The sequence below is a fragment of the Centroberyx affinis genome, unplaced genomic scaffold (assembly GCF_046629955.1).
Source record: "Centroberyx affinis isolate AG114_WGS23_722 - 3 ecotype Tasmania unplaced genomic scaffold, CSIRO-AGI_Caff_v1 ptg000431l_1, whole genome shotgun sequence".
In the NCBI taxonomy this organism is placed as follows: Eukaryota; Metazoa; Chordata; class Actinopteri; order Beryciformes; family Berycidae; genus Centroberyx; species Centroberyx affinis.
In genome coordinates this window covers 86,403-110,618 of record NW_027279095.1, presented here as the reverse complement: position 1 = coordinate 110,618, position 24,216 = coordinate 86,403, and the positions used below count along the sequence as shown (strand labels likewise).

Sequence of the window (24,216 nt, the reverse complement as noted above, 5' to 3'; positions counted from 1 at the left end):
CCTCCACAGTTACATACAAGACATAGGCTGAGCACTGCCATCTAGTGGTTAACAGCATGAAGCCAGAACTCCTAAAAAGGTAAAAAAAAAAATAGGGGACCTGCATTTGTGTTGGCAGCGGTAGAAGGTCAACAAACAAAATTATGTAAAGAAAATAAGCTTTATTAAATTCTTAAAATATGTTAAAAATAGAATCCATTACTAAAGCAAACAACTGATTTCCATTCAGTCAAGAAGAGAGAGACACTCAGTGGACGTATTCACTTTCAAAACAGCTTCATTGTTCAGCCAGGTCAAGGTCATAGTTCATAATCCATACCCACTACCTATGAAGGACCCTGTATGTGCAAGTTTTCATTTAAATCAGTCACCCATTGCGCAACAGGTTCAACCCCTAATTAAATCTCAAAAACTATTCATTCCCTCCCCTCATTCATAAGTAGAGGAAAAAACTGCCTGTTCCTGGAGGCCTTTTGTCTTTCGGAGAAGGGGGGGAAGCAGGTTGCAAGGAACCAAGAGGTTGTTGTTCAATCGGCACTGGGATCAAAGCCTGCACACAGAGAAGGGTCTTTCAGAGCTCCTTATGTCTCCCAAGAAAGGTCATCTTGTTTCAGGCTGTTCCGGAACTTCTGGGTCTCTCTGAGAAGCCGCAGGTTGCTCTGAGGCGGACCGCCCTTCTGTCCCTGCTGCTTAGCCCTCACAGGGGAGGGGAGGGGCGGCCTGATCCCACTCGCCTTCTTGGTCTTTGTCTCGTTACTGCGCGCTTGCTTCTCGGTGCTCTGGGTCAACTTGTGGACCTGTGGGAGGGAGAGGAAGTAGAAGGTAGAAAACCTGTCAGTCTTCAGACGCTTACACACATGCTTTACACCTATTAACACCTATGCCTATCAGCGCCCACAATATGCAAACAAAGGACATGCTTAAATCTCTTTTGGCATACAAGACTTTATACAAAACCACAAAGATCTCCACTGATAATGCAGAGTGAGGTAGGTAATGGCCTATTGAGTTGTATTGAGTAGTAGTTTGCATACCGCCTGCTGGTGTTTGCGGAGCTTAGTGATCTGAGCTCCCTTTTCCTCCATCTTGTTGACCAACCCCTCCAGTTCTCTCTCCAGGTCCTCCCTGTGCTCCCGATGATGTGTTGCATCTATCTGATGCATCAACTCCTGGTGCTCACTGACACACACACACACACACACACACACACAGATAGCTCAATGTGTGAACAGTTGGTCTATGCAGGGATGTGATAACACAGAAATGCAGCAAAACAGTAATCTCCCTTCAGAAATGAATGATAGTTGTACACAAAAAAACGGAAAGGAAGGAAAATAAACCCCTAAAGACTCCAATCCCTCCAAAGTGTCACTGTGTTATCCACATATTGTATCAATGTCATGCACAAGCTCCCAGGGAAGAGTTGCTTACTCACAAGCTCATCTGTCCTAGCTCGTCCTGCAGAGCCAAGAGCAGGTCGGACAGAGAGCCCAGTGACGGAGCTGCTTGCTCAGGCCCACCGCCAGGCTTATGAGGAGCAGCGGAGGATGGAGAGAAGTCCCTGCCGAGGCTTTTCTTAGCTCCACAGCCGGACCTGTGCAGGGAGCGCACTCTGTCACACAGCTGCGGCTGGTGGTGCTTCATCATGTGAAGGATGCTTTGTACGTTGGCGTGGACCGAATGGCTAGGGCTCGTCGACTACGAGAGGAAGAGGGGAACAAGAGAGAAAGCACAGAGAACAAAAGGGAAACAACTCAGTCACTCAAAGACACATGGTTCTTATAGTTGTTGTAGTTGAGTCAGAGCATCAGTACTGACTTACCGTTCCTGCAACAAAGGGCATTCGCTTGCCCTTTGGGCGGCTTGGTGATACTGGTTCACTCTTTCTAGAGGGTCTCTGAGATAGAAGATGGCTGTTATCACTACTACATCCAAACAATTCTCTTTCTCATCAACTAAATACGTGCAGTTAATTAGCTGTAAGCAGTGAGCAAAGTACCCTGGAGGTCGTTTTCCTTTTCTTCTTTGGTTTGATCTCTTCAGTAGCTGGGGGACACAGCTGAAGGTTAATGTCCAACTCCCTCTGCAGCTGTGAACATGGCAAGAGCAGCAGGGTTAAAGTCACAAAGAAACAGCATTTTGATGGCGTCTTGTTTCTGTAATTTCATGTATTTACAGTTGAAATAGGATGTTGGGGCAGGACATAACGCGAGGAGGGACTGTTCACAAGTGGGGGGATTGGGCCAGAACAAAGATGGAAAGTGACTAAGGAAAACTGGATGCAAGCCTGCATTAAAACCTATAGGACCACTGGCCTCCTCCAACATGCCATCACCCCTGTTATTGGAGCAGTAGTGGATGAAACCCTTGGACTGCAGGAATTGGAGGAGGAAGAATGGAAAGAGGAAGATTTTGTCTCCAGTGTGAGGCCAAAAAAACAAATAAAAAATGATTGGTTGGAAGTTTTATGTATGCCTACTGGTGTGCCATGAAGTAGCCACTAAAAACCCACCATTTTCCATGAAGTACAAGTAATGGGGTTTACATATAAAAATTCAAGAAAATATTTTTTGTACAGTATGTTTGTGGAATTTCTTGTTAAATAGGTGTATATGGAGAATTATCTAATAAGGTGAAAGTCATCTTTCAGGTCATTGTTGATCCAAAAATGTAGTGAAAAAAGTGTGTGTGTGTGTGGACTGACCTCATCTGCCTTCTCCTGCACAAGCTTACGCTCATGCTCTTCTTTCAGTAGTTTCTGCTCCAGAACTGCAAGTTTCATCTGAGAGGAATGCAATCAAGTTGTGATATTCATATCATGAAATATAGAACTTTATTCAACTCTCATTCTGTGATTAGCTGACAGACTAATGCATTGGAAAAACTGCAAGTTACCTCTGCCAGAGTTTGGGTTTTACTCAATTTGAGACACTCCCTTTCAAGTTTGTCCAGCTTCTCACGCTGAGTTTGGATGTTTGAGCCTTTCGGCAGCTTCTGGTTCTGAAGTGAAGCCTGGTGTGAGGAGTCAGAGGAAAGAGAGATTATATGGCTGGTTAGTAACAAGCTCTCTTGTCCACTGATGTCCAGAAATCCCATGACAAGGGCCTAAGGATATGTGGCTTGTTATCCTTTGTTGAAAGAATGTAATTTTATTTAAAAGATAGTAAAACGATTTCCCAGGCGAGGATTTCACTTTTTGGCCAAGTTGCAAAATGTGAAATTGTTATATTGAAGATCGCTTATCACAAAGAAATTGTTCATATTTAAGGTTAGGCATAGGCATATAATCTTGAGTGTGGTTAAGATTATGGTTACAGTAAGGATAAGGTTTATTATCAACTTTGAAGGTGAGATTTAAGATGAATTCCGGCCTTGCATTTTGGCCAGAATGTCCCCTTACAGGCTACCTGTTTCTCCGTCAGAGCCTTCTTCTCCTTCTCAGCATTTTCCACCATCTTCTTCATGTAGTCCAGCTGCTTCTCAAGGACGTGACAGCGAGCTTCTGCAGACTGCAGCTGTGAGCCCAGCTCTATTACCACAAGCACAGACATGCATATTAAAAAATATCTACACCAAAAACACATAATATGCCTGAAAGGAAATCTCAATTCAAGTGCAGACTTTGGTTAAGAAATATTTAGATGGCACTGGAGCCCAGTGAAGTGCAGTGGCCTCTGTCAGTTACCTTTCCTGCTGGAGTTGTCTGTCTCGGGCAGGTTGAGCGGTGATTGGCTGTGCGCAGCAGCAGATGCAGTGTACTGCTCATACTTCTGAGCAGCCTGGGAGAACTGCTGGACGTTCCTCTCTGCTTGCCTCCTTTCCAACTCCAGCCGCCTGATCTTCTCCTGGAGGGTCTTCAGTGCATCAATGACAGCTGAAGAGGAGACAAACACGCTGATGTGTTAGTTGGCCTGAACAGAGATTTAGTTGAGGCAGTTTTTGGAAAAATGACACATGTAGCTTAACATAACATGACAAAAGTGTTAAGCCATAACGTACCTTTGCTGTCAACATTAACGTTAGGTGTGGTCCGAGACACCCAAGGACTAGTCTGCTGTAGGTTCATGCTCATGGGAAGCTGTACAGGGGTCTCCTTCTCTCTTGGTATTGACAGTATCCTGTCTGGAGGCTGGTAGTAGCTCCCAATGTAACTGTTCTTAGAGGGCGAGTCTAAAATCTGCAGGTAGGAGGAGGAAGCAATTGCTTGACAAATTGTAACAACTGCATAGCATTGCTGTGTGCAACAGGAGGCAGATTTCAAAACAAGCGCACCGTGCCTAGAAACAAAGTTGCATTCCAACATTGCTAACGTTAGCTAGCAAGCAAATGAAAACAGCCTACGTATTTACTAATAAGCAAGTGTTTCGTCAGAAATACTACTAGTTAAAATTGGTAGTATTTTTACGTAACGTTAGATAACCTAGATAGACGTAGCGAACCCAGTAGGAAAGTCTTGCAGTTAACCTCGCAGCTAACGACGCTGTAGCTACGTTAAGAATAGTAAACATTTCCTAAGCTAATGTTAGCCACATTAGCAGCTTGCTAGCTAGCTGACTTGCATGAGAACGTTAACCCACCTGATCTCGGTAAGTCTCCATGTTGTAACCTACAGTCTGATACTCCTTTCAAAAGTAATCATGTGTTTATATCTAATGCTTCCAATCTATCAAGTTAGGTTCTTTTGCAAGTAGTTTTTGTGTAACTTCTCTCAGCGCTCCAGTTGATCTGTCACGGAGCGGGGCAGGGTCCGGACGTTTTAAATTTCCCTCCTCTTTACCGCCCTCACTCTGGTTCCGCCTGCATACTGTACTGTCTCCTCCTCCGCCTCCCTGGGACAGAGCTTTCCAGACTGTTCCTTCAAAAACCTCCTTGGTCAGTCACCCCAACTAGAGACCAAAGACACCCATCCGATGAAGCTGCAGGCACCCCAGTCTGTCTTTACTGTAGGGATTACAGGGGGAGAGTGAAACAGTTTCTTCCATTGTATTGTGCTAACTTCTAGAAATAACCAGTGTTGGAAAAGCCAATTTGAAAGTTTACAAGCTACCAGTTAGAGGCTACTCCACATTGGAATACGTTGAACTACAGCAAACTAAAAGCAAACTCATTCATATTATCTGCATTTGCAATGTCATATTTACAAAATCGCATGACTGCATATACCACTCATTAGAATGTTAAAAATGCATTTTATTCTAAGTGCAGGGAATGTTTACCTGCACTCCAACAGTTTCCTGACAGAAAGACTTAGCAAATCTTAGGGTGAAAAAAATTACAGTAGTTCTCTTCTTGTTCTGCCAACAATAGTTGGTAGTTGCAGTAGTTTACTACATCAAAAATGGCAAAAACATAATCAACTACTTAAACACTAAACAAATTTGAGTTTAGTTGACAACCAAGATACTGCAAAATGCAGTTAAACTATTATTTTAATTACATGTTGTGAAACTAGTCCCCAATGCTAAATATCACTGAATTAAAACTATTTTTCATTTTGCCGGGGACCCCAATAGAACCCCCTCAAAGACCCTGAGGGGTCCCTGGTCCCCAGTTTTGAAATCCCTGCCCAGGGTCTAGAGCTGCATTAGAAAAATGATCACCTTGTGGTCTGCAAATTAGGAAAATGTAATGTATGTGTCATGTTATGCTACAAGAGACAGACAACAAGTCTCCACTGGAATCTGTTTAAGCAAACCTCCCAGTTTGATGTCATTTTGTCTCATCAGTTTGCCACCAATATAAGTTACTTTCTTAAGCCAAGCAATCAATCAACCTACCAACCAATCAATCAATTAATCAATCAACCAATCAATCAACCAATCAATCAATCAATCAATCATTCAGTCAAACAGTATACTGATTGATTATCACTCTGTCAACATTACTGCAGTGATAGCCTACATGTCTGCAGTGTGGGAGTTGTATTGTTTGTTTGTTTTAAAATCTGGATGCATGAAAGCTGTTTATTTCTCTTGCAGATTTATATTCTTTTTCTGATTTTCCACAGAATGTTTGCCCATCGTAACATGCAGTTATGATGTATGCAAACACCAGCTTTCGGAAGGAATTTTGCTCCATTGCATCAGTCTATTTAATAATTTTAATGACATCAAAATCTTTGACAATTTAACTTCTTTCAGCCAGTATGGCATGTTGACACTGGAAAATGTGTGTCCATGGTGTTTATTAAATTGTTTTAGATGCTAGGGCAAGATTTTATCTTTGTCTTGTGTCTAGGTTGGCAGTTCACTATATATATGAAAGAGGCATGCTTTCTCATAACAAAACAAATGGAAATGTACAGCATCTCTCTCTCTCTCCCCTCTGTTTTCCCGTATCTCTCTCATAGACTGCGGTCTCTCTCTCTGTCTGTCTGTCTCTCTCTTGGTTCTGATAAACAAGAGAAGGGGGGGGCTACTGCCAACGAAAAGCATGATGGGAGATGTAGTTTTGAAGAGCTGTCTTCCACATGCGCTGAACGTGTAGAGATTTTCGAGAGAATCCAATTCCCATGAACCCCTCCTCCGCGAGCATGGCAACGCCCCACAAACCAATCATTTGTCGAAATCGGTAGGGAGCCGCCCCAGAATGCCCACCGACTCCGCTCATTGGACGCTTGTCACGCCAATCAAATGTTTACCCCAAGTTGTTGCCTCCTATCATTTCTACCCTGGGACTAGTGGTCAGTGCCGAGGCAAGGCGTCCCGTAGCCGAAGACCTGCATCAAAGAATGTGAATAAAGTGAGTATTTAATAATGACACTCGTTGTTTTTTGCTCGTGGTGAAAGGGTTGTGTGTGGGAATGTTGTTTTTACAGCGGCTCTGCAGTACTTCACCGGTGTCTTTGTCACGGGCAGCTTGGAAGCCTTGAGACGATAGACACGAGCAGGCAGGGAGAGATTGAATGGACCATTTGCTTTACTAACTGTCCGTGCTCGGCAAGCTACTATTTGGACATTTTTGATTATAGCAAGTCAGATATTACATTAATGACCCATAAACCAGTCAACGCTGGTCCGTTATCTCCTGCCAGTGCATGCTGTAAAGCGATATAGGTCGTAATAACACTTTCATTGCCAGGTTATGGTGGCTTGTCAAACTAGGAGATTGTCAGTACTAACTAGGCTGTTGTTTTCTCTCGAAGTTGGTAGCAGACCACAAATCACAATGGCGCAATTAATAACTTACTGGAAAAACATTTTCAACATGACCCCTGATTCCTGTAATGTCATGTTTAGATACACAGTGAATTGTAAGACACGCACATGCCCCCCCCCCCCTCCCCTCTGGCTCAGTGATCCACTGTATTGAGGTTTACAGTGGATCTAGTAGTCTGTTATTCAAATCATCCAGTAAAAATGGATTGGGCGCACTATAATGCCATGATGTAAGTTTGGACTGTTTCATGTGTCATTTTGTTGTCCAGCCTGTCATAAGGCACCACAAGCACTAGGCCTACATCAGAAGATGGATGCGCAGGACCAGGAGTCTATGGGGAGGTGGGACGGGCTCGTCAGCCGTGATGCCAGCTCCAGAGAAGCAGCCATGGAGCTCATCCACCAGGAGGTGATGAGGAGAGTGGAAGACATCGGGCCGATACCGGCCCCCTCGCCCCCGGCCTCAGCCAGCCCACTCAGCAGCGATCTGAATGACATCCTGGCTCGTCTCCTCATGCTCTCCAAACGCTGTCCCTACAAAAACGTCAGGGAGCGATGCATCTGGCTTCTGCAAACTGTCCAGGTAGGAGATCCTGTAGAGTTTTATGATGAGACAGCCTGTATGCCTGCATATGCCCTTCTCTTAGTAGTGCTTATGCTATTGTTCTGCTGCCATCTGCTCCTCTCTGCACCTCTTCATAAGCATTGCAAACACGGCCGTTAAGTCAGTACCTTACCTAGACCCAATCCATATTTTGTCAAGTGGATTACACTCTGGCAACGAGACGATGAGACACCATGAACTCATTAACGCTAAAACACTACAAGAGCCAAAGTGTTACCAACCCCCCACACCCTCTGCCCACCCGCCCCCCTCCAGCAACACACACCCACATACACAGACACAGACACACACACACCCACATACACAGACACACACACAGTCGAGCAAGTCAAGGATCAGCATATATTATGAAGAGCAGAAATTATTCATCTTCCTGATTAATTATACTCCTGGTGCCTAGAATAGGCAAATTTCAATGGCCTAAAATCCCTAAAAACATTACTTTTATCTCTAAGCCGAGACACGCATAATGAATTTGTTTCTCATCAGTATTTGGCTTAATAAGGACAAGTTAAAAGAAAGACTACTAATTTTAACGATCATTATATTTGAAGCACATTTTGGCTGAAAGAACTATGAATGCTTGGAATTTATTTGCTTATTCTTTGTTGAACAAAGTCACATTTTTTACAAAACAAAAAAGGTATAACCGACCTGTTGGAGATTATAGTGTTAAGTGTTAAGATGTCCCATAGTATAAACTTGTAGAGTATAAACTTAATATTAAGGGTCCAACATGGTTTGTAATTAGGTGCTGTGGTTCCTCTAAGATTTTTTTTTTTGTGTTGGAAAATCCTTTTTGCTACTGAGAGTACTGTGAGGCTTGAAATATTTTTATAAGAAATCATTTCCCAATCTATTTTCTGAAAGACACGTTGTCATAAACAGTAATTACTTGAGTATTAGTTGATAATCTGCTTATTTGACCTAAGTTCACTCTGTTTTATAGATATGGGTAGCATCTTGAAAACAGCTTTTCACAGAGATTAGGCCTACATTAGTTTCCCTTCCACATATCACGATTCTCACATCTTAACTCATTTCACATACATTTTACATTGTAGGCATTTAGCTGATGCTCTTATCCAGAGCGACTTACAATGAATACAACAGTAGAATCAGATTAAATTCCTTGATCACCATGACAAGCAACCAATAGCAAGGAGTATATGGGGTCTGGGCCCTAATGCTCTGACCGTTGCTCAAAATACTGCTCTGATGTACGTGTTTAAATGCTCAAAATACTGCCACTGTCGTTAAAATGTACACAAACCTAATGTTTGGCTTCAACATAACATTTGTCCTTGCCTCTAACTTAGAGTTTCAGTGACAGGAACGCTATTGTTGTTTGGATTGGGGAATCAACTGGTGATTGATTCAAAATTATTATAATATGTGACAGTGTTGTCTTAGAAACCAGCTATTGAAAAAACATGGGAAAATTTGCAGTTTTATCAGTTCATCAAACTCTGGAATTAGCAAGACAGTGGTTCTAAGTTCGCCCCCCACAGTTGCTCCATCGTGAATACAAACATCTACTGGTGCTGTCTGTCATGTGTTGCTATATTAAGGGGCTGTGATCTAACTGCTATCACGCAATATCAGTTGTTACAGTGAGTTCCTACATAGATGAACAATTGTCTTACCTGTGAAGTGCACTCTCTCACTAGGATTTTTCAGTTTATTATTACGGTTTATATTATTGTTTATTTCATGTGCACAGAGGATTCTACACACAACCACTCATAGAGTTCTACTGATAGGAACGTCTGCATTGCATCTGTTCGGGTATTCCCAGAGCCACTAATAAAAAGAGTTAGGTCACTTTGTACTGTGGACACCATTGTCTTTAGATCTAAGAAGTGCTTACTGTGAATACCTTCCAATGCCCTCCATCACCAACATCACCCCAGTACAACGCCCAACATTTTAAACATCATCCGACATTGAATCCTAAATAACTTAGCAATAGCCAAAGGGCAGGAAAGTAGAACCAAAATAACTGAATGCAATATTGAAACTTGGTTTATGGCTCTGGATTCTTCTAGAGGGATAAATTAGAACCTCAAATGCACTAAAGATCACTTAAATAATTTAGTGTAGCTTATTCCACACATTCATTAGTACTCCCTACCATTGCCTGTTGTGATGTTATTGTTTTTGCACTGTGTTGTTGTTGTTGATTTGTCATATGACAGGTGTGACAGTCCACCTGGCCAGTTATTAATGAATGGAGGGGTGTAATATTACAGGGAGGGGGATTGACATCACACCGAACAATTGTCTGTCTCTACCAACAACTGACATAAACATTATATCCGTGCCAATGTCAGCATTGTCATTATGCAATGCAATTTTATTATTATTGCATAATAAATAAAGCTAGATGTTGGGGTGTAGTTTTGATTCAGGTTGCGAATGTGAATGCCACATACTGGCAACTACATGCACATGGATTTGAATCTGGGTTTATGCTGTGCTGTCAAATCCTCCAGCCTTCTTTTCTTTCCTCAATGTATCTATTACAAACACTAATAAAATGCTATGTGTACTTATGCTTTATATATTTTGCTTATCAACAGTGCTGCTGCATTTTATTTGGGGTTTATTATAGTTTGCCAGTACAGTTTGGCATTATTTACTTGCACAGAACAAATTGCATTTATCCCGGCTTTAGCAGGGTGTTAGCTGTAGCCGCTCCCACTAAATGAGTCCTCTCATAACAAATAAACAAAAAAATAAGCCAGACAACTTTTGATGGCCAAACATGTTGTTATTCTGAGGAAATAGAGTGTTTGGCATTGGTATTAATTCCTATTTGTGCGGAAGTGTATTTGGAAGATGGAGGAGCGGGGCAGAGAGAGATGAGAGAGAGAGAGAGAAAGCTGCTTTGCAGGTTTAGCACTGCACCGCAGTACACACCGTCTGGTATTTCTGAATTATGCTAAGCTGCATTTGCCGAGGGCTTGCCAAAGGGTGCATTTATGAGCCCAGCGCAGCGGCTCATTTCGCTCTGGTCCCACGGTAGAAGACCCCCCCCCACCACCACCAACACACACACCTCTCCCACTGTCGGCAGGGATGGAGGGGGGTGGGAAGCGGGGCTCAGGCTCAGACAGACCTCTAATTCCGGCAGATCCGCTGATTAAAGACGAAATCTTTGAAAGCACAGACAGGCCTTTCCTCACGGTAACCCCCCCCTCTATAAGAGGAAGGCCTCCTGTCTGGTGGGAATAATGTCCTGTAATACTCCTGTAGCCCACAACTGTTTGGCCTGGAACAGTTCTGTCTGTTATATCCTAGGCTGTAGGCCCATTCTGCATATCCACATTGGATTTTGTGCCTTTTAACAATAGGAAGTGGATTCAATAAAAGTTGAGGAACCAATATGATAAATTCTAGGAGACTCATGAAAAAATAAGCTAGTTATTTGATTAACATCTCGCATTCAAGGCCATGGACTTTTCCTTTGTCCTCACATTTGCCTCACTTGCCTTTTTTTTGCAATCTGAGTGGCCCGGTCTTGTTGTTTGTTTTTCAAGGCACCCTATGAATATGCAAGGCAAGCTGCGATGACAGTTACAGGGATGGGTCTGGGCTCGTGTGCTTGCAGTATTGTGTTGCCCCAGTATTGGTGAGATCTAGGGGTTAAAGGTTACGGGGGCACGGCCTAAAATAGGGTTCTGCGTACGTGGGGAGGGGTCGAGTTCCCACAAGCCGCCCTTGTGTAAGGGGTCTGGTGGGGTGAACACACTGGGGTCAAAACCGCTTACCCATGCAATCCTGCGAGCACGGTCAACAGAAGCAGATGCTGTCAAAGGGTCATCCTGAGCTTGTTAAGGCAGTAGACCCTCATTGAGCGCTATTGACCTAATGCATATAGGAGCGGAGCAGCATAGATGGGCACACACAAACACGCAAATGCAAACGCACACAAATGGAGAGAGACAATAGTAAGTGTTTGTTCTAAGTCTATGAAAGGGGTGGGCAGACTCCATCGGCCGGCTCTCTCTGGTCACCATGTTCCCTAGCTGGATGAAAGGAGCCCAGTCTTGGGCGGCTGGACAGAGACAGAGAGTGGTTTCTTTGTGTTATGTAATTACACCATTGTGTTATCCCTTTACCCTAAGTTGAATTAGGAGTCACACTCAAAAATCAACCTGTTGTTGTTGTGCCTTGGGCTGATGCTGTTCAGATTACCAAGTGTTTGTCCACAGATGCAGCCTACATTGTTGACTTGCTGAAGTAAAGGAAGACTTATTCTAAATGCCAGTGTGTCTGGACTTAGTGTCTGGAGTTGAATTTGATTCAGATGAAATGCATTCAAATCAGTACATGTGGTCAACTGGCAGGAACAATGTCACATCATAGCTTGGTCAATATGAGTTCTAATTTTTGGCCTCTAAAAGCCAGCTTCAGTGGAAATTGCTGCATTGCATATTCAGAACAGTTATAGCCATCATGGGAATCCCACATTATTTAATCTTCATTAGTACTGCAGCAGGCTTCTGCCGCCCAGCTATACTTTTTCCCTAATGCACAAGTCAGTATCGTAACAGGTAACTTGTACCTCTCAAATGACCGTTCTCCAGGCCATTCCTTGTGACCTTCACCGGTGAAAACAGAATTTTTAGGGATTTTTTACAAACTGTTCCTCTCATGGGTAGAGAAACAGACTGGAGTAGACTTTGGCCCATCTGTGTTGCTCTGAGGAAGGCACAGGCTCTAGAAGTTTCGGGCGGATGTTTTGAGGTTATGATGCTCTTCATTTTTTACACATACTTATTTAGCTAATTATGGATATTTAGGATGACTCAGCAGCCTCTGTAATAAACACTTATGTGTGATTAATTAAGTGGAATGGCTGCCTTGCTCTGGCCTTGACCCAGAACAAACCAGAAAGCTTTTCTCTCTTGCATAGGGTGTCTGTCATATTGGTTTTTAGAAGGGTGTGCATGCACTGTGGGACAGATGATAGTTGTCAAACGCCTGGTCATGTTTAAGCCGGCCAGAGACAATAGTCAAGTGAATGCAGTTGTCCTGTCTACCTATGTGGACAGATACAGTGTTGTTTTTCTGAGAAGGCATAGTCACAGTCCCCATGTTGACCATGAGATCAGTTCAGAGAATCGTTGTGTTTTTTTTCAATGTTATGGTGGCAGGACGTTCTCTCCTGATCCTTTGTTTTGTGTGCATTTGTATGTGTGTGTATGTGTGTGTGCCTGCATCTGTGTGTGTGTGTGTGTGTGTGTGTGCACGCCTCCAATCCTCTCTGGGCTGCCTTTGCTTACTGTATCAATAGAGTGAGGACCCAGGGAGAGAGCCTTGCGAGCTGGACAGATCTGCTGGATTATGGGAGATCTCTGCTAGCAAATGCTCAAACCAGGTCAGACTCTGGGGGGGAGAGAAAGCAGGGAGGCAGCGGTGGCGGCGGTCGCAGCAGCCAGCGACCTTTGGCACAGTAACTGTACAGTGAGATGCTGCCGTGGATGGAGGACGTGATAGAGAAATAAAGCTTCGGATTTACAGCTGCCAGCCGGCTGGGCAGGATGACGGGACGGCGTTGGGGGGGATTGGAGTGATTCTGGGTATGTGGAAGCCCAGCCAGTTGGAGTCTTAGTCTGCGGGGTGTGTCGTCTTACTAAGCTACATGCCGGGGCTTTTCATTGCAGTGATATTTTGGCTCCTTAAGGCTTTTCTGTACTACTGGCCTTACTACTGGTAATATAGTTGTCTATAGCCTGAATGATGGGTGAAGGCCTGTAGGCTGCACACATAGATGCGGACACTCTTCTTTAATGCTTTTTTGCTCCTTTACCGTTGCTTTTTTCAAAGCAGTGATGCAATTCACTGCATCACCAAATTCGTAGCTTCCTGGCAGCATCTTCTTTATGTAATTGTGTGGGTTGGATCGTTGTGCCACAAATGTCTGCGAATGAAAATATAGGCTAATATCTAACTGCAGGCGAGGTTTCCCAATATATACTATTTTATCTGTTGATTTATTAAAATGAATGAATGCATTCTAATGACAAATGTGCTCTCATTTACCACAGTGGTGTCGTGCGTGCAGGAAAGAACATAAACTAACTGGCTTTGTATCTGTTTTGTTGGTAAACACTGTGATATTTTGCTCAGCTTGTGTCTAGGTTATTCTATAGGGAAAATCGTACTGAGAATCCAAGGCTGTGTAAATGCTGGGCAGGATTTAGAAATGACAATATCTTGACTTTCCATCATCAAACTTCTGTCCTGGAGATTCAAAATCATTTCAAACATGGCAAAAAAGGGCACCAACACACAGCCACACACTTTTATCCTAAAAACCCAGACAGACCCCCACCTTCCAGCCAGTGCAGCATGCTGTCGGCTGCAGACTGGGGAAGACTAGAGAGGAGGGGGCATGTGGGAAGTGTGGAACTAGGTCACTGTCAATCCTGTTGGAAGCTTGCACAAATGATAAGAAACACTGTTTTTAGCCACTAGTGCACTTGTCAAGACCCTGGAATGTTGGGTTGGGTTTTTTTTTATCACGAAAGAAATATGAATCCTTTTTTCTTTCAGTGCTCCCCCTATAAGCCTCATCAGTCTTCATTATAATGGCTGCTCTACTAAAGCATGTAAAGACTGTGTTATCCTGGCACAGAGGGAGGGATGGGCTTGTGTTGGGTATGGGCTTTTTCAGAGTGTAGGCAGTCGTCATGGTACCAGTGGCATGAGGGGCAATGATGGGGTGGGTCGGTTGGCACAGTTACTGGGGGCGCTGGCTGGCCTGGGATTATTTCTGGCAGTGCTATTCAGGAATCGAGAGAGAGAGAGAGAGGATGAAAGAAGAGGGGGAAAGAAAGCGGAAAAGAGGCAAAACAGGAGGGATACGCACAGAAGGCCAAAGAATGAGCAGTGGCAAACGAGAGATGGAGGAAGGTAACGGCGATAGAGTAGAAAGTGGGAGAAGAGAAGGAGAGAGGGAGAAGGATGAGAGCAAATGGAGGAGGCTGAACAAACGCTGGCTTTCTCTGTATTCAGTCGGCAACCTCCAGTGGAAAACTACCAGCACCCCGTAACTACAAGCCCCGCTCTCTAGAGCCTGAGCCCAGCCCGGCCCAAAACCTGAATACTTTCTGTCTAGTCCCGAACCAAGCCTGAGTGTAATAGCTTTTAATGAGCCCAAACCAGACTATAAAACACAAAATTGCTGACATTTTCCTCATAATAAATTGATAATAATGTAATTTTTCAATAATATTTTTGAACCTGAGCCCAACCCACATGCAAGAAATTTCACCCTGACTTGACTGGAGTCAGAGTCAGAGGTTCAGGCATACATTTCAAGGCTCTGCTTCTCTCACCCACACACCCCAAGACTGAGAGAGAAAGAGAGAGAGGGAGAGAGAGAGAGAGAGAGAAAGATGGAGGAGGGGGTGTGGAGAGAGGAGGCGAGGCGGTGGACAACAGTAACAAAGTGCTGCAGCAGGAGGTGGGAAGGGAATGACAAATAGACCCTTTGAAGGAGAGAAGCGCACACAGGAGAAGCACATGAATAGCGGAGATATAGGCCCAAGTTATCTGTTCAGTGGGTGGAAGGTGTTACAGCCGTGTTCTGCTGCTCGGCATGCGTGTTTCAGTCTCAGGCAGAGCAGAATTCGCTGTGTCGCTCCTATCAGGAGATTTAAGGGGAATAGTGATAGGGTGATCACATGGTGCTGTTCAGTCCTGAATAAACAAGCCCTCACATCTCTCTCTCCCTCTCTCTCTCCCCCCCCCCCTCATACAGACACACACATAAACACAGTGTTTACCCTGCCTTTCGATTGGCCCATGTAACAGTTTTTCTGACCAGAAATATCTATGCATTTATCATTGACACACATTATTAATTTGATATGATATGAGATGTCACAATATGCAGCTTGATATCAGTCATAGCCATAATTTGTAGGAATAATTATACTTATTCCTTTCCTAAAACTTTGTTTTAACTTTTGTTTCAACTCCATTTAGCCTGTGATGACAATAATGTATCACACTGTATCATTTATCAGATTGAATAGTTACTTTAGCCTGGAGTTCAACTGCGGTGCTTGTTCCTAAAGGCTGTTGGACATCCTGAGTTGTCAAACAGGGATAGACACACACACACACACACACACACACACAGTCCAACAAAATAAATCTTTGTGATCGGTGCTGTTGAAGTGGCCAGAGATCACCCCACTTGCCTCATACACTCATCACCGCAACCCCAAGTCTCGAGCGTTTTTCCAGATATCGAGTTGCATGCCATCTGTTCCAGATTAATTTGATTAAATTCATGAATGAATGATGAAGGTTATTGTCCAGTGGATTCACAATTTGAGAAATCAATATGTGCCTTTTATCCTCTATCCTCTTACTTTTTAATGCTCCGCCTTTTACTTGATGAAAAGAAAAGAAAAATAATAGGCCACTGAATGGTTTGATCATTCACAGCACTGGACTGAAGCGGTTCTGTAAACTGCAGTTCTGCTGTGTGTACACAGGAGGGCGCCATGTACCACTCTTTATCCTTCTCCCCCTGTCCTCTTGAGTTGCTGGATGGGAATTTTCCATGCACTGTGCTGAATGCATGCAATGCTGCGCATGATTTTTATTTTTTCCTTTTGCCCTGGTCACTGGGCTTGCATCCAGTGTGTGTTTGTGCGTGCGGGCGTGTGTGTGTGTGTGTGTGTGTGTGTGCGTGTGTGTGTCATCGTCTGTGTTTATGTCTGTCTATATGTGTGTCGGCATATCTGTTTCTGTCTATATATGTGTGTTTGTGTGTGTGTGTGTGCGGCTGTGGGTGTGTGTGTTTATATGTCTTGAGAGATTTATCATGGTGAGCATGCAGGATTTAGAGGCATCTGCGGATCAGGTCACAAAGCATGAATAGCCCTGTGGCTGGGGTCCAGGTCTCAGCCTGAGGTAGGCCCTATTAGGATACAACCACAGAGCCTCTACAGCAGGCTTAGCGAGGTGGAATATACACAAACAAAATATTAGGGACGCTTTTTCCATGAAATAGACTGGTCTTTCTCAGCTGGTCAGGTCTAAACCCAAATGCCAAATTGTGAGAGCCTCTGATAGGGTTGCAAACAAAAAACAACCTTAGATAAGGAAATACTGTGTTGACCAATAAGCTGGGGTTGTGCCTGCGTGGCCAAGGCCAAATTTGGGCCCCGATTCAAAAGCAACAGAATGACTGAAACAGACTGACCAGTTAATCCAGGTGAAAGCCACAGTCCTTTATTGATTTCACTTCTTCCATCCACTTCAGTCTTGAAGAAGTGAAGACAAGTTAAATAGATCTGAGACATGGATCGCCATAATGGGTTTGCAGCTCAATATTAATATTAGAACTCTGGACACTGACTGTAGGATTCAAGATTTAATGATTTTTGTCCTCATATGCATTGTAATGCAGTTGCCTTGTGTTAAGTACAGTAGGTGGAAGCTTTTCTGATGTTTTCTGATGAGGCAATTAGCCCCCTTTCGTCTTGAAGGAAAACCATTAAACACTATACACACTCACACACACACACAGGGGCTTGTCCACATCTGTGCACCTCGGCCCACCTTGCAAAGACCCCACACTTAGAGACACGAAGCTAGCTGTGTCAGCCCCTGATGGATTGTTTCCCATTGCAAGCATTGTGTGGTGCTGCTTACCCAGTGGTGTTGCTTCAAGCTTAGCCCAGTGCCGTGTTGGCTTAGGCCTCGTCCCGATGTTGTTTCAGCGTGTGTGGTATTGTTTCAGGCCCGCTGTAGAGTGGTTGAGGGTATTGTGCTCTCTTCTCAGGGGCATTGTCCCAGGCTGATGTATGCATGCTTGTTTATGTTAGAGACCAGTTTGTCAGGACGGTGACAGTTTCACGCTACGGGACCTCTGCGTTCCCACAGTCGTTCACCTCTGACCTCAGGCCCTTCTGCTCCAAAGCCAGGCCTAAGTGTGTGTGTGTGTGTCTGTAGGAGAGTGACAGAGGGAGAGAGTGTGTGTCTGCATGTGTGATTGACGTGCAGTGTTTGTAAAACCTGCACGAGTGTGTGTCTGCTGGTCTGTGTTTACTTAGGGCAGGAAAACACTCTCGTGCATATCGACCTGTGTGTCTGTCTGTGTCCAGGGTCTGAACATGAGCACCTTCATGCTGGGGGTTATTTGGTGGCAAACTCCCTGACGGAATCTTAACACACACACACACACACACACACACACACACACACACACACACACACACACGTGTGCGTTCAAATATATACTGAAAATATATTTTAATGTTTGCCTTTGGACATTGGTCAGTATTTTGGTTTTCTAAATATGTTAAGGAATATATTGACATATACACTTTAAGTAAAGTACGTAATTAAGTAGTAGTAGTAAGTAATTAAGTAAGTAAAAAAATACTAGTAATAATGCATTTTTTTTTTACAACACACTTTTGATTAAAAGCAAAAAGTGCTATGGGAAAAAGATAATTAAAAGCAGCTAAAACACAACAGGAATGAAGAAGAACTGCAAAGCAATGGGGTTAAAAGAAGGGGTAAACTAGAAAAATGGTCAAAATCAAATATTCAAATGATTCTGGGATATATTTGATCACATATCTACTGTATATTTGCTACACTCTGAGTCACGCTAAAAGGACATGGTTATATGTTGCAACCAACCATCACTTGGTAAATAGTTTGTGAGCGTAACCAGATATTGTACCAAAATACTTGTGATGGTATAGATACACAGCAGCCATACAGCTACCTTCAGGATGCAGCTAACTCACGAGTGTTGTTACTTGTGTTAGACTATGTTACAGTCTACTGGCAGCGGAGACAGTCAAATATGTGAAAGTTGGCACGGAAATCATGATGAGCTAACAAAAATGCAAAATAGGTTTGATTCACAAATGATCTAAAAATACGTGTTATGGATGGGAGTCTATAATTGGAGGATGAATGTGCGGCGTGATAGCATGTTTTTCACACTCCATGCCGCCTTTCTGTGTTTGTTTATCACACTCCTCTCTGTCTGCCTGCCTGTCTGTGTGTTTCTGCCTGCCTGTCTGCTTTTTCTGTCTGTGGCAAGTGAAACTAGGAGGTGTGTCTGTTTGTGTGTGTGCAGTAGGGACCAGTGTGTGTTGAGTTGTCAATTCAGGGGACCCCCCTCGACACCCCTGCGGTCCAAGACAAGGCCTTTGGGTGGGGTACACGTGAGCCTCTTTGTCTTGTGTCTAACTTGACAGAAGATGCACGTGTCAGAGAGGAAATGCTGATGTTCCTTTTTTTTTTTTTTTTTTTTTTTTACAGTTGACGGTTTTAAAGTTCATGACTGAATAAAGAACGGAAACTTAGACTCAAAGGTGCAAAGCAGACAGTGCTGAAGTTGAATGTGTGTGTGTTCATACTGTATGTGTGTGAGTATTAGTGCATGGGCTTGTTTACCCTCCTAACCCTCAAATACTTGTACTAGATGTCCTAACAACATAGTAATTGCATCACGTCTCCTCTGTCATTAGGCCAAAGAATGAGATAGCCGTTAAGGCACTGAGGTTACATCATGTTGTCATCCACCGTACCTTGTGGGTTTAGTATTACCCCGGGTACCCCCAGCCCCCCACCCTGGTGCGTGCACACACACACACACACACACACACACACACACACACACACACACACACACACACACACACACACACACACATCCCAGAACTCTATGTCCTAGTACTAATTTATCTAACAACAGTATGTCTGAAGCCAGTGACTGCACACTCACTGTTGTAGCATCTTCCATCAATGTACGTACATCTATGCATTTTTGTCACACTTGGCTGACTTGTTTTTGAATGGAGTCAGGTAGGTATTGTTATGGGAACTGATAACTGAACACGTAGCTTACAGCAGCTATAGCCTGAAGGGCGTCACCTTGCAAGATGGGGAGATGGCTTAACAGCGTGTCTGTCAGCTGAGCCCTTCTAACTCATAAACCTTAAAGGATAATACTTTTTTTTCATTTAAGTTTGTGCCAATGGTCTAAGTCGTACCTTTCCTTTACCTTATTTCTGGTGGTGTCTGCACACAGTCAGTGTAGTCTGAGATGTCAGAAGAAGCCATTTGCTGCCATTCATTTTTGTATAGTATGAGAAACAGCTTCCACAGACTTGAAAATTGCCCAAGCTAGACAATCCATCACTGTAAACATGAAGCCTTACCTTGGTTTTTTAAAGGTTTCTCTGTTTTATTGTTACTTCCCAGTTGAGTGTTTTCATATCAGGGATTCAGAGACCTTTCTCTCATTGGACCAGAGGGTATTTCAGGCTCTTTGATTGGATGAGCGAGGCTGGGGGGCGGGCGTGTCACAATGTAAACATAGGATGTAGACAAAAGTGTTCACCAGTCGCTGACATCCTTTGTGATTACGTTACACTCTGTTTACTGTCAATCAACTGACACCCACTGGGAGAAATGGAAGTCTCCATCAGGAAATAATCTCTCAAAAACATGTCGCCTTGTAAACTTTATTGTCACATCCATGTCTTTATTTGGGGCAGCAGTTAATTCCAAGCTAGGTTTGACACCGTAATGTTTGTATTTTAAAAACAATGAAAAAATTATTTAAAAAATATAATTACATACAGCATGCATTGCAAAATGACTGGGGGAAATGTAAACTGGACGTAGGCAGAAGTAAATGGGCTTTAAGTCTAAATGAGACTGGTATTCTACTTTAACACAGTCTAACCCAGCCCCAAACTACTGATACTCTCAAAGTGGGGTCCGGGGACTCCCAAGGATCCTTGTCTTCCTATATGGAGGTTCCTGTGACTAAGTCTTTTCTCAATTAGGGGTCTGTGACATGAAAACATTTGAGAGCTCCTGAATCATGGCACTGGATATGCTAGTTTTTCCATACGGCACACAGGCAGTACTTATCCTCCCAGAAGAATGTGCTAAACAAGTCAATATAGATCCTCCAGCTGGTCATGCAGGTTCTGATACATCAGATAATGCAGCGCAGCACGGAGTACCTTCGTCGGAGCATTTCAGCCCGGGCGCATAGGCTTACCGTGGGCTTATGTCTCTGTTGACGGTGATTAAAAATAAGAACAAGCCCTATTTGAAAAATACCAAGTATAATCTCAAAGGCCAAAGGGCGCATTAGACAGAGATCTAAACAACTGGAAATGTTTGGAAACAATGCAGTCCATTGTTAAATGACCAGGAGAGAGAGAAAGCGGGTGGAATGGAGGCAGGGCAAGGGAAGGGATGAATGAAAGGGTACAGTAAGTTATTGCGGAAAGAAGGCTTAAAAGCAGTAACAGTAAATAGGGGAATGGAATGATGGGAGGGAAAAAAGGCAAAGAGACAAGTAAACCAAGCGGGGAACTCTCAGATGGCTGTAGGGAAACAGTCCCAATCAGAAACACTTTTTCTTTGCCAAGGACCGTGTATGTATAGAATGTATAGGAATTTGACTACTCCAATCAAATCGACAAGTTTTACAGAACATACTGCCTCATACTTGGACACCAGGACCCCAGTAGAGAGAAATGTAGAAAGGGAGAGGCTTCATTTTTTGAGTATTTTGACTGACTTTTAGTCAAAGTAGAAGTATAAGAATAGAAGGGGCCAAGCTTGGCTGAACTATTGAGGGAAAAAAAGAAAGAAAGATCTAGGCCATAGGGAGATAGATGTGTGTGTGTGTGAGAGAGAGAGAAAACAACTTTTCCATCTGGTTCCTGGATACTCTGTGCTGGCAGAGCGCCACACCTTGTCTGTCCTCTGTAGGTTTCTAGGCATCTAGTCATGTTGCAGTAAACACTCCTAGGCCCTTAGGAAACCAGGCATGCAAGGTTGGCAACCTACCAATGCAAAATATACACAAACCCTTTAGTCACTCAATCAAGCTCATTCTCTCTCTCTCTCCTCTCCTCCTCATTACCTCTAGGGATAACATCCCGGTAAATATCCCTAAGCTCTGAACTAATATCAGCTTTCCTCAGCAACAACTTTAATCTCAGAGATGGAGGAAAGGAGTTAATATCTGTTGTAAGAACAGATCCCCTTATAACCCACATGGGCCTATTCGGACAAGAGCTCCCCTCAGGGTGTCAATCAGCAACATGCTCTCAGGTTTTCATTGGCTTGTTTTAAGGGAGTGTCAGAAGCCCATTGGCTCTCGTCTCATGCCGCTGGACGTCAGGGAAGCGGGAGGGGTAGGAAGGAACTCTATATGGTGCCTTTGTCATAAATCCTACACAGTACAGGCACGGTGTGATGTCGGGGGGGAGCGCAAGAAAGCAAAACAAGTGATGTTCTGTAATTTATGTAACACACTTTCTCCAGGCTGCTGTCTAACAGTGTTATGCTATGTCACACAGCGAGCCAACTAGCCACTAGGAATCAATGCACATGTCAAGGCAGTGCCTTATTACTCTAAAGTCACAACAGTGATATTTATCTTGACATCTGTCAGAACAAGCATTCCTGCAGTTAAATGCTATATCTGCTATCTGATACTGTAGTCTATCTATTGGCCTTTGAAAATGGGTCGAAGTTGAGTAGGCAGTGTACTGCATATGTGTGGACAAAAGGTAAATGACATTTACATTACAGTATGTAGTGGTGTTAAGACCTGGTTGGTACATGGAAAAATCTATTCTTCCCATTCTTTACTAATCATTTAAGATATTGGAAATGATCATCAAACATGTCAACATTAACAGTGCTCCTCTCTCAGGGGCCGTATTGCCAATCTGTCAGTGCCTCTGTCCATTTCTTTACCAATTTTGTGTGTTTGCTTATCTTCATAGCTTAGTTTTCTTTGCAGTGTTGTCCTGTGGCTAATTCTGTGCCACTCTGTTTGTCTGCCTAGTATATCTTGTGTGCTTTGCTAGATATACTGCTCAATTACTGTCTTGTGGTTATGTGCTATGTCACGTGCCTGCTTCTGCCTGCATGTATTTTTAATATTTGCTTTTTAATTTTAGGCAGCTGGTTGAGATGAAAATTAGCTTCCCTTTTTGTAGCCAACTCTTGCACATTTAGAGCAATGCTCACTGACGGACACTGTTCTTAAAATTAATTACTCAACTTACAGTATTTCTCTGAAACTGAAAAAGACATGCTTTGGGTGCTTTTGGGGTTGATTTTGAGAGTGTCCGTTGGCCCTATAGGACTGTATTGCACAGCCGCACCCAGGCAAGCTAGATGTAAGTAGCTCTGCAGTGACACAATTGATGAGATTTTGGTCAGCCGTTATGCCTTTAATAAGACGTAAACTAAACTAAACCAAACTTAACTAATTTTCAACAGACGGCCTCCCTCATCAGGGAATTAGGGAATTCTACTCATATTGGGGTCAGTATGCGGCTCATTACCTAACTGGCTGAATCATAACTCTGTGGTAGGCTAGGTGCTGCTGCTTGTCTGTCAGTATTTTTAGGTAATGATTCCACTGGCTAGCTGCCTTTCAGTCTTGAGATTCTCATGTGACGATCTGGATTAGAGAGCCATACACAGTATACCCTGGAAAAATTAGGCCATGAGAATCGATGCCCATTGTTGGGATGATTGTCGGACTGTGAACTAAGTTGACATGGATTTCCCTCTTCTTTAGGCCTACAAATGAAAAATCTATCAACAACGTCTGCAACATTCATGCTTCCTATTCTATGTTTGAAAAGTTGTTTTGTATGGTGTGTTGTGTTTGGGACTTAGCATGTCTTTTCTCACATAGGAATATGGGTCAGCAGGGCTCGGTAAATAGGGGTGAAGAAGAAAAAGATCAGTGGGTGCTGTTGAACTAAGGAACCACTGTCAAATACCACGAGTGTCCGCGTGTTTCTGTATGCAGGTGTGTGAAGGTGATCATCCAGCTGAGACGTTCGTCCAAACACGCTGTCATCACTCCCTCATCTCAGGAGTCCTCTTTCCCTCCTCACACACGTCAGAAAAAAGACAACGGAGTGCAAAACACACATGTTGGTGCCAAATCTTCAAGCTCAGAGGGCTTGTTTTCATCTCTGATTTGAGCAAATGATATTGTTGGTTAACCAGATACACTGATAGTATCTTCTGATGCTATCAGTGTATCAGGTCTAAGGAGTTACGCTCCTCTCGATAAGGAGCCTGTTTGTTCAAACTTTTTTTCTTTCTTTTTTTTGAGAAGTAACAGGTTAGTAACACTTTTGAGTGTTCATTGTGCAATACAACTCCATTGCATAAATGAGGTTGTATGAGGAAAGAGGGAGGGCGAGAAAATCAAGTGATTAATGTTTCTTGTACAGCTTGTTTTAAGGTTTGTGGCTAAAGCCTACAGTACATGTTTTTATCTCTCTGTTCAGGTGCTGTTTGAATATGCTAACTCTTCCTGAATGCCAAAACTACTTTTGCCTATAGCTATATTATGAGTTTGTCTGGTGTTGTGTG

General features: G+C 43.4%; 2 protein-coding genes across 2 annotated transcripts in view; one reads left to right on the top strand and one right to left on the bottom strand.

The window, feature by feature from the left end:
• Positions 1 to 227: 227 nt before the first annotated feature.
• cep57l1 (centrosomal protein 57, like 1) lies at positions 228 to 4,707 on the bottom strand. Its single transcript, XM_071516803.1, has 11 exons — positions 4,578 to 4,707; positions 4,000 to 4,177; positions 3,686 to 3,874; positions 3,408 to 3,529; positions 2,896 to 3,012; positions 2,705 to 2,782; positions 2,000 to 2,089; positions 1,823 to 1,897; positions 1,436 to 1,698; positions 1,035 to 1,179; positions 228 to 797 (listed from the first exon to the last, which is right to left on the bottom strand). Exons 1-11 carry the CDS (start codon positions 4,596 to 4,598, stop codon positions 582 to 584), a joined length of 1,494 nt encoding a protein of 497 aa, XP_071372904.1. The 5' UTR covers positions 4,599 to 4,707; the 3' UTR covers positions 228 to 581.
• Positions 4,708 to 7,467: 2,760 nt separating this feature from the next.
• Positions 7,468 to 24,216, top strand: part of sesn1 (sestrin 1) — a 54,009-nt gene continuing 37,260 nt past the window's right edge. Inside the window, exon 1 of the mRNA XM_071516784.1 lies at positions 7,468 to 7,740. Within this exon, the coding sequence (XP_071372885.1) occupies positions 7,468 to 7,740 (273 nt within the window). The remainder of the gene's footprint in view (positions 7,741 to 24,216) is intronic.

What these genes read in the sequence shown, in the direction of transcription:
- cep57l1 (XM_071516803.1), bottom strand. Translation starts at nt 4,598, where the DNA reads ATGGAGACTTACCGAGATCAG. An exon ending in AGACAACTCCAGCAGGAAAG is followed by an intron (nt 3,530 to 3,685) that starts GTAACTGACAGA and finishes TTGTGGTAATAG; the next exon opens with AGCTGGGCTCACAGCTGCAG. An exon ending in AAACCCAAACTCTGGCAGAG is followed by an intron (nt 2,783 to 2,895) that starts GTAACTTGCAGT and finishes CATTCCTCTCAG; the next exon opens with ATGAAACTTGCAGTTCTGGA.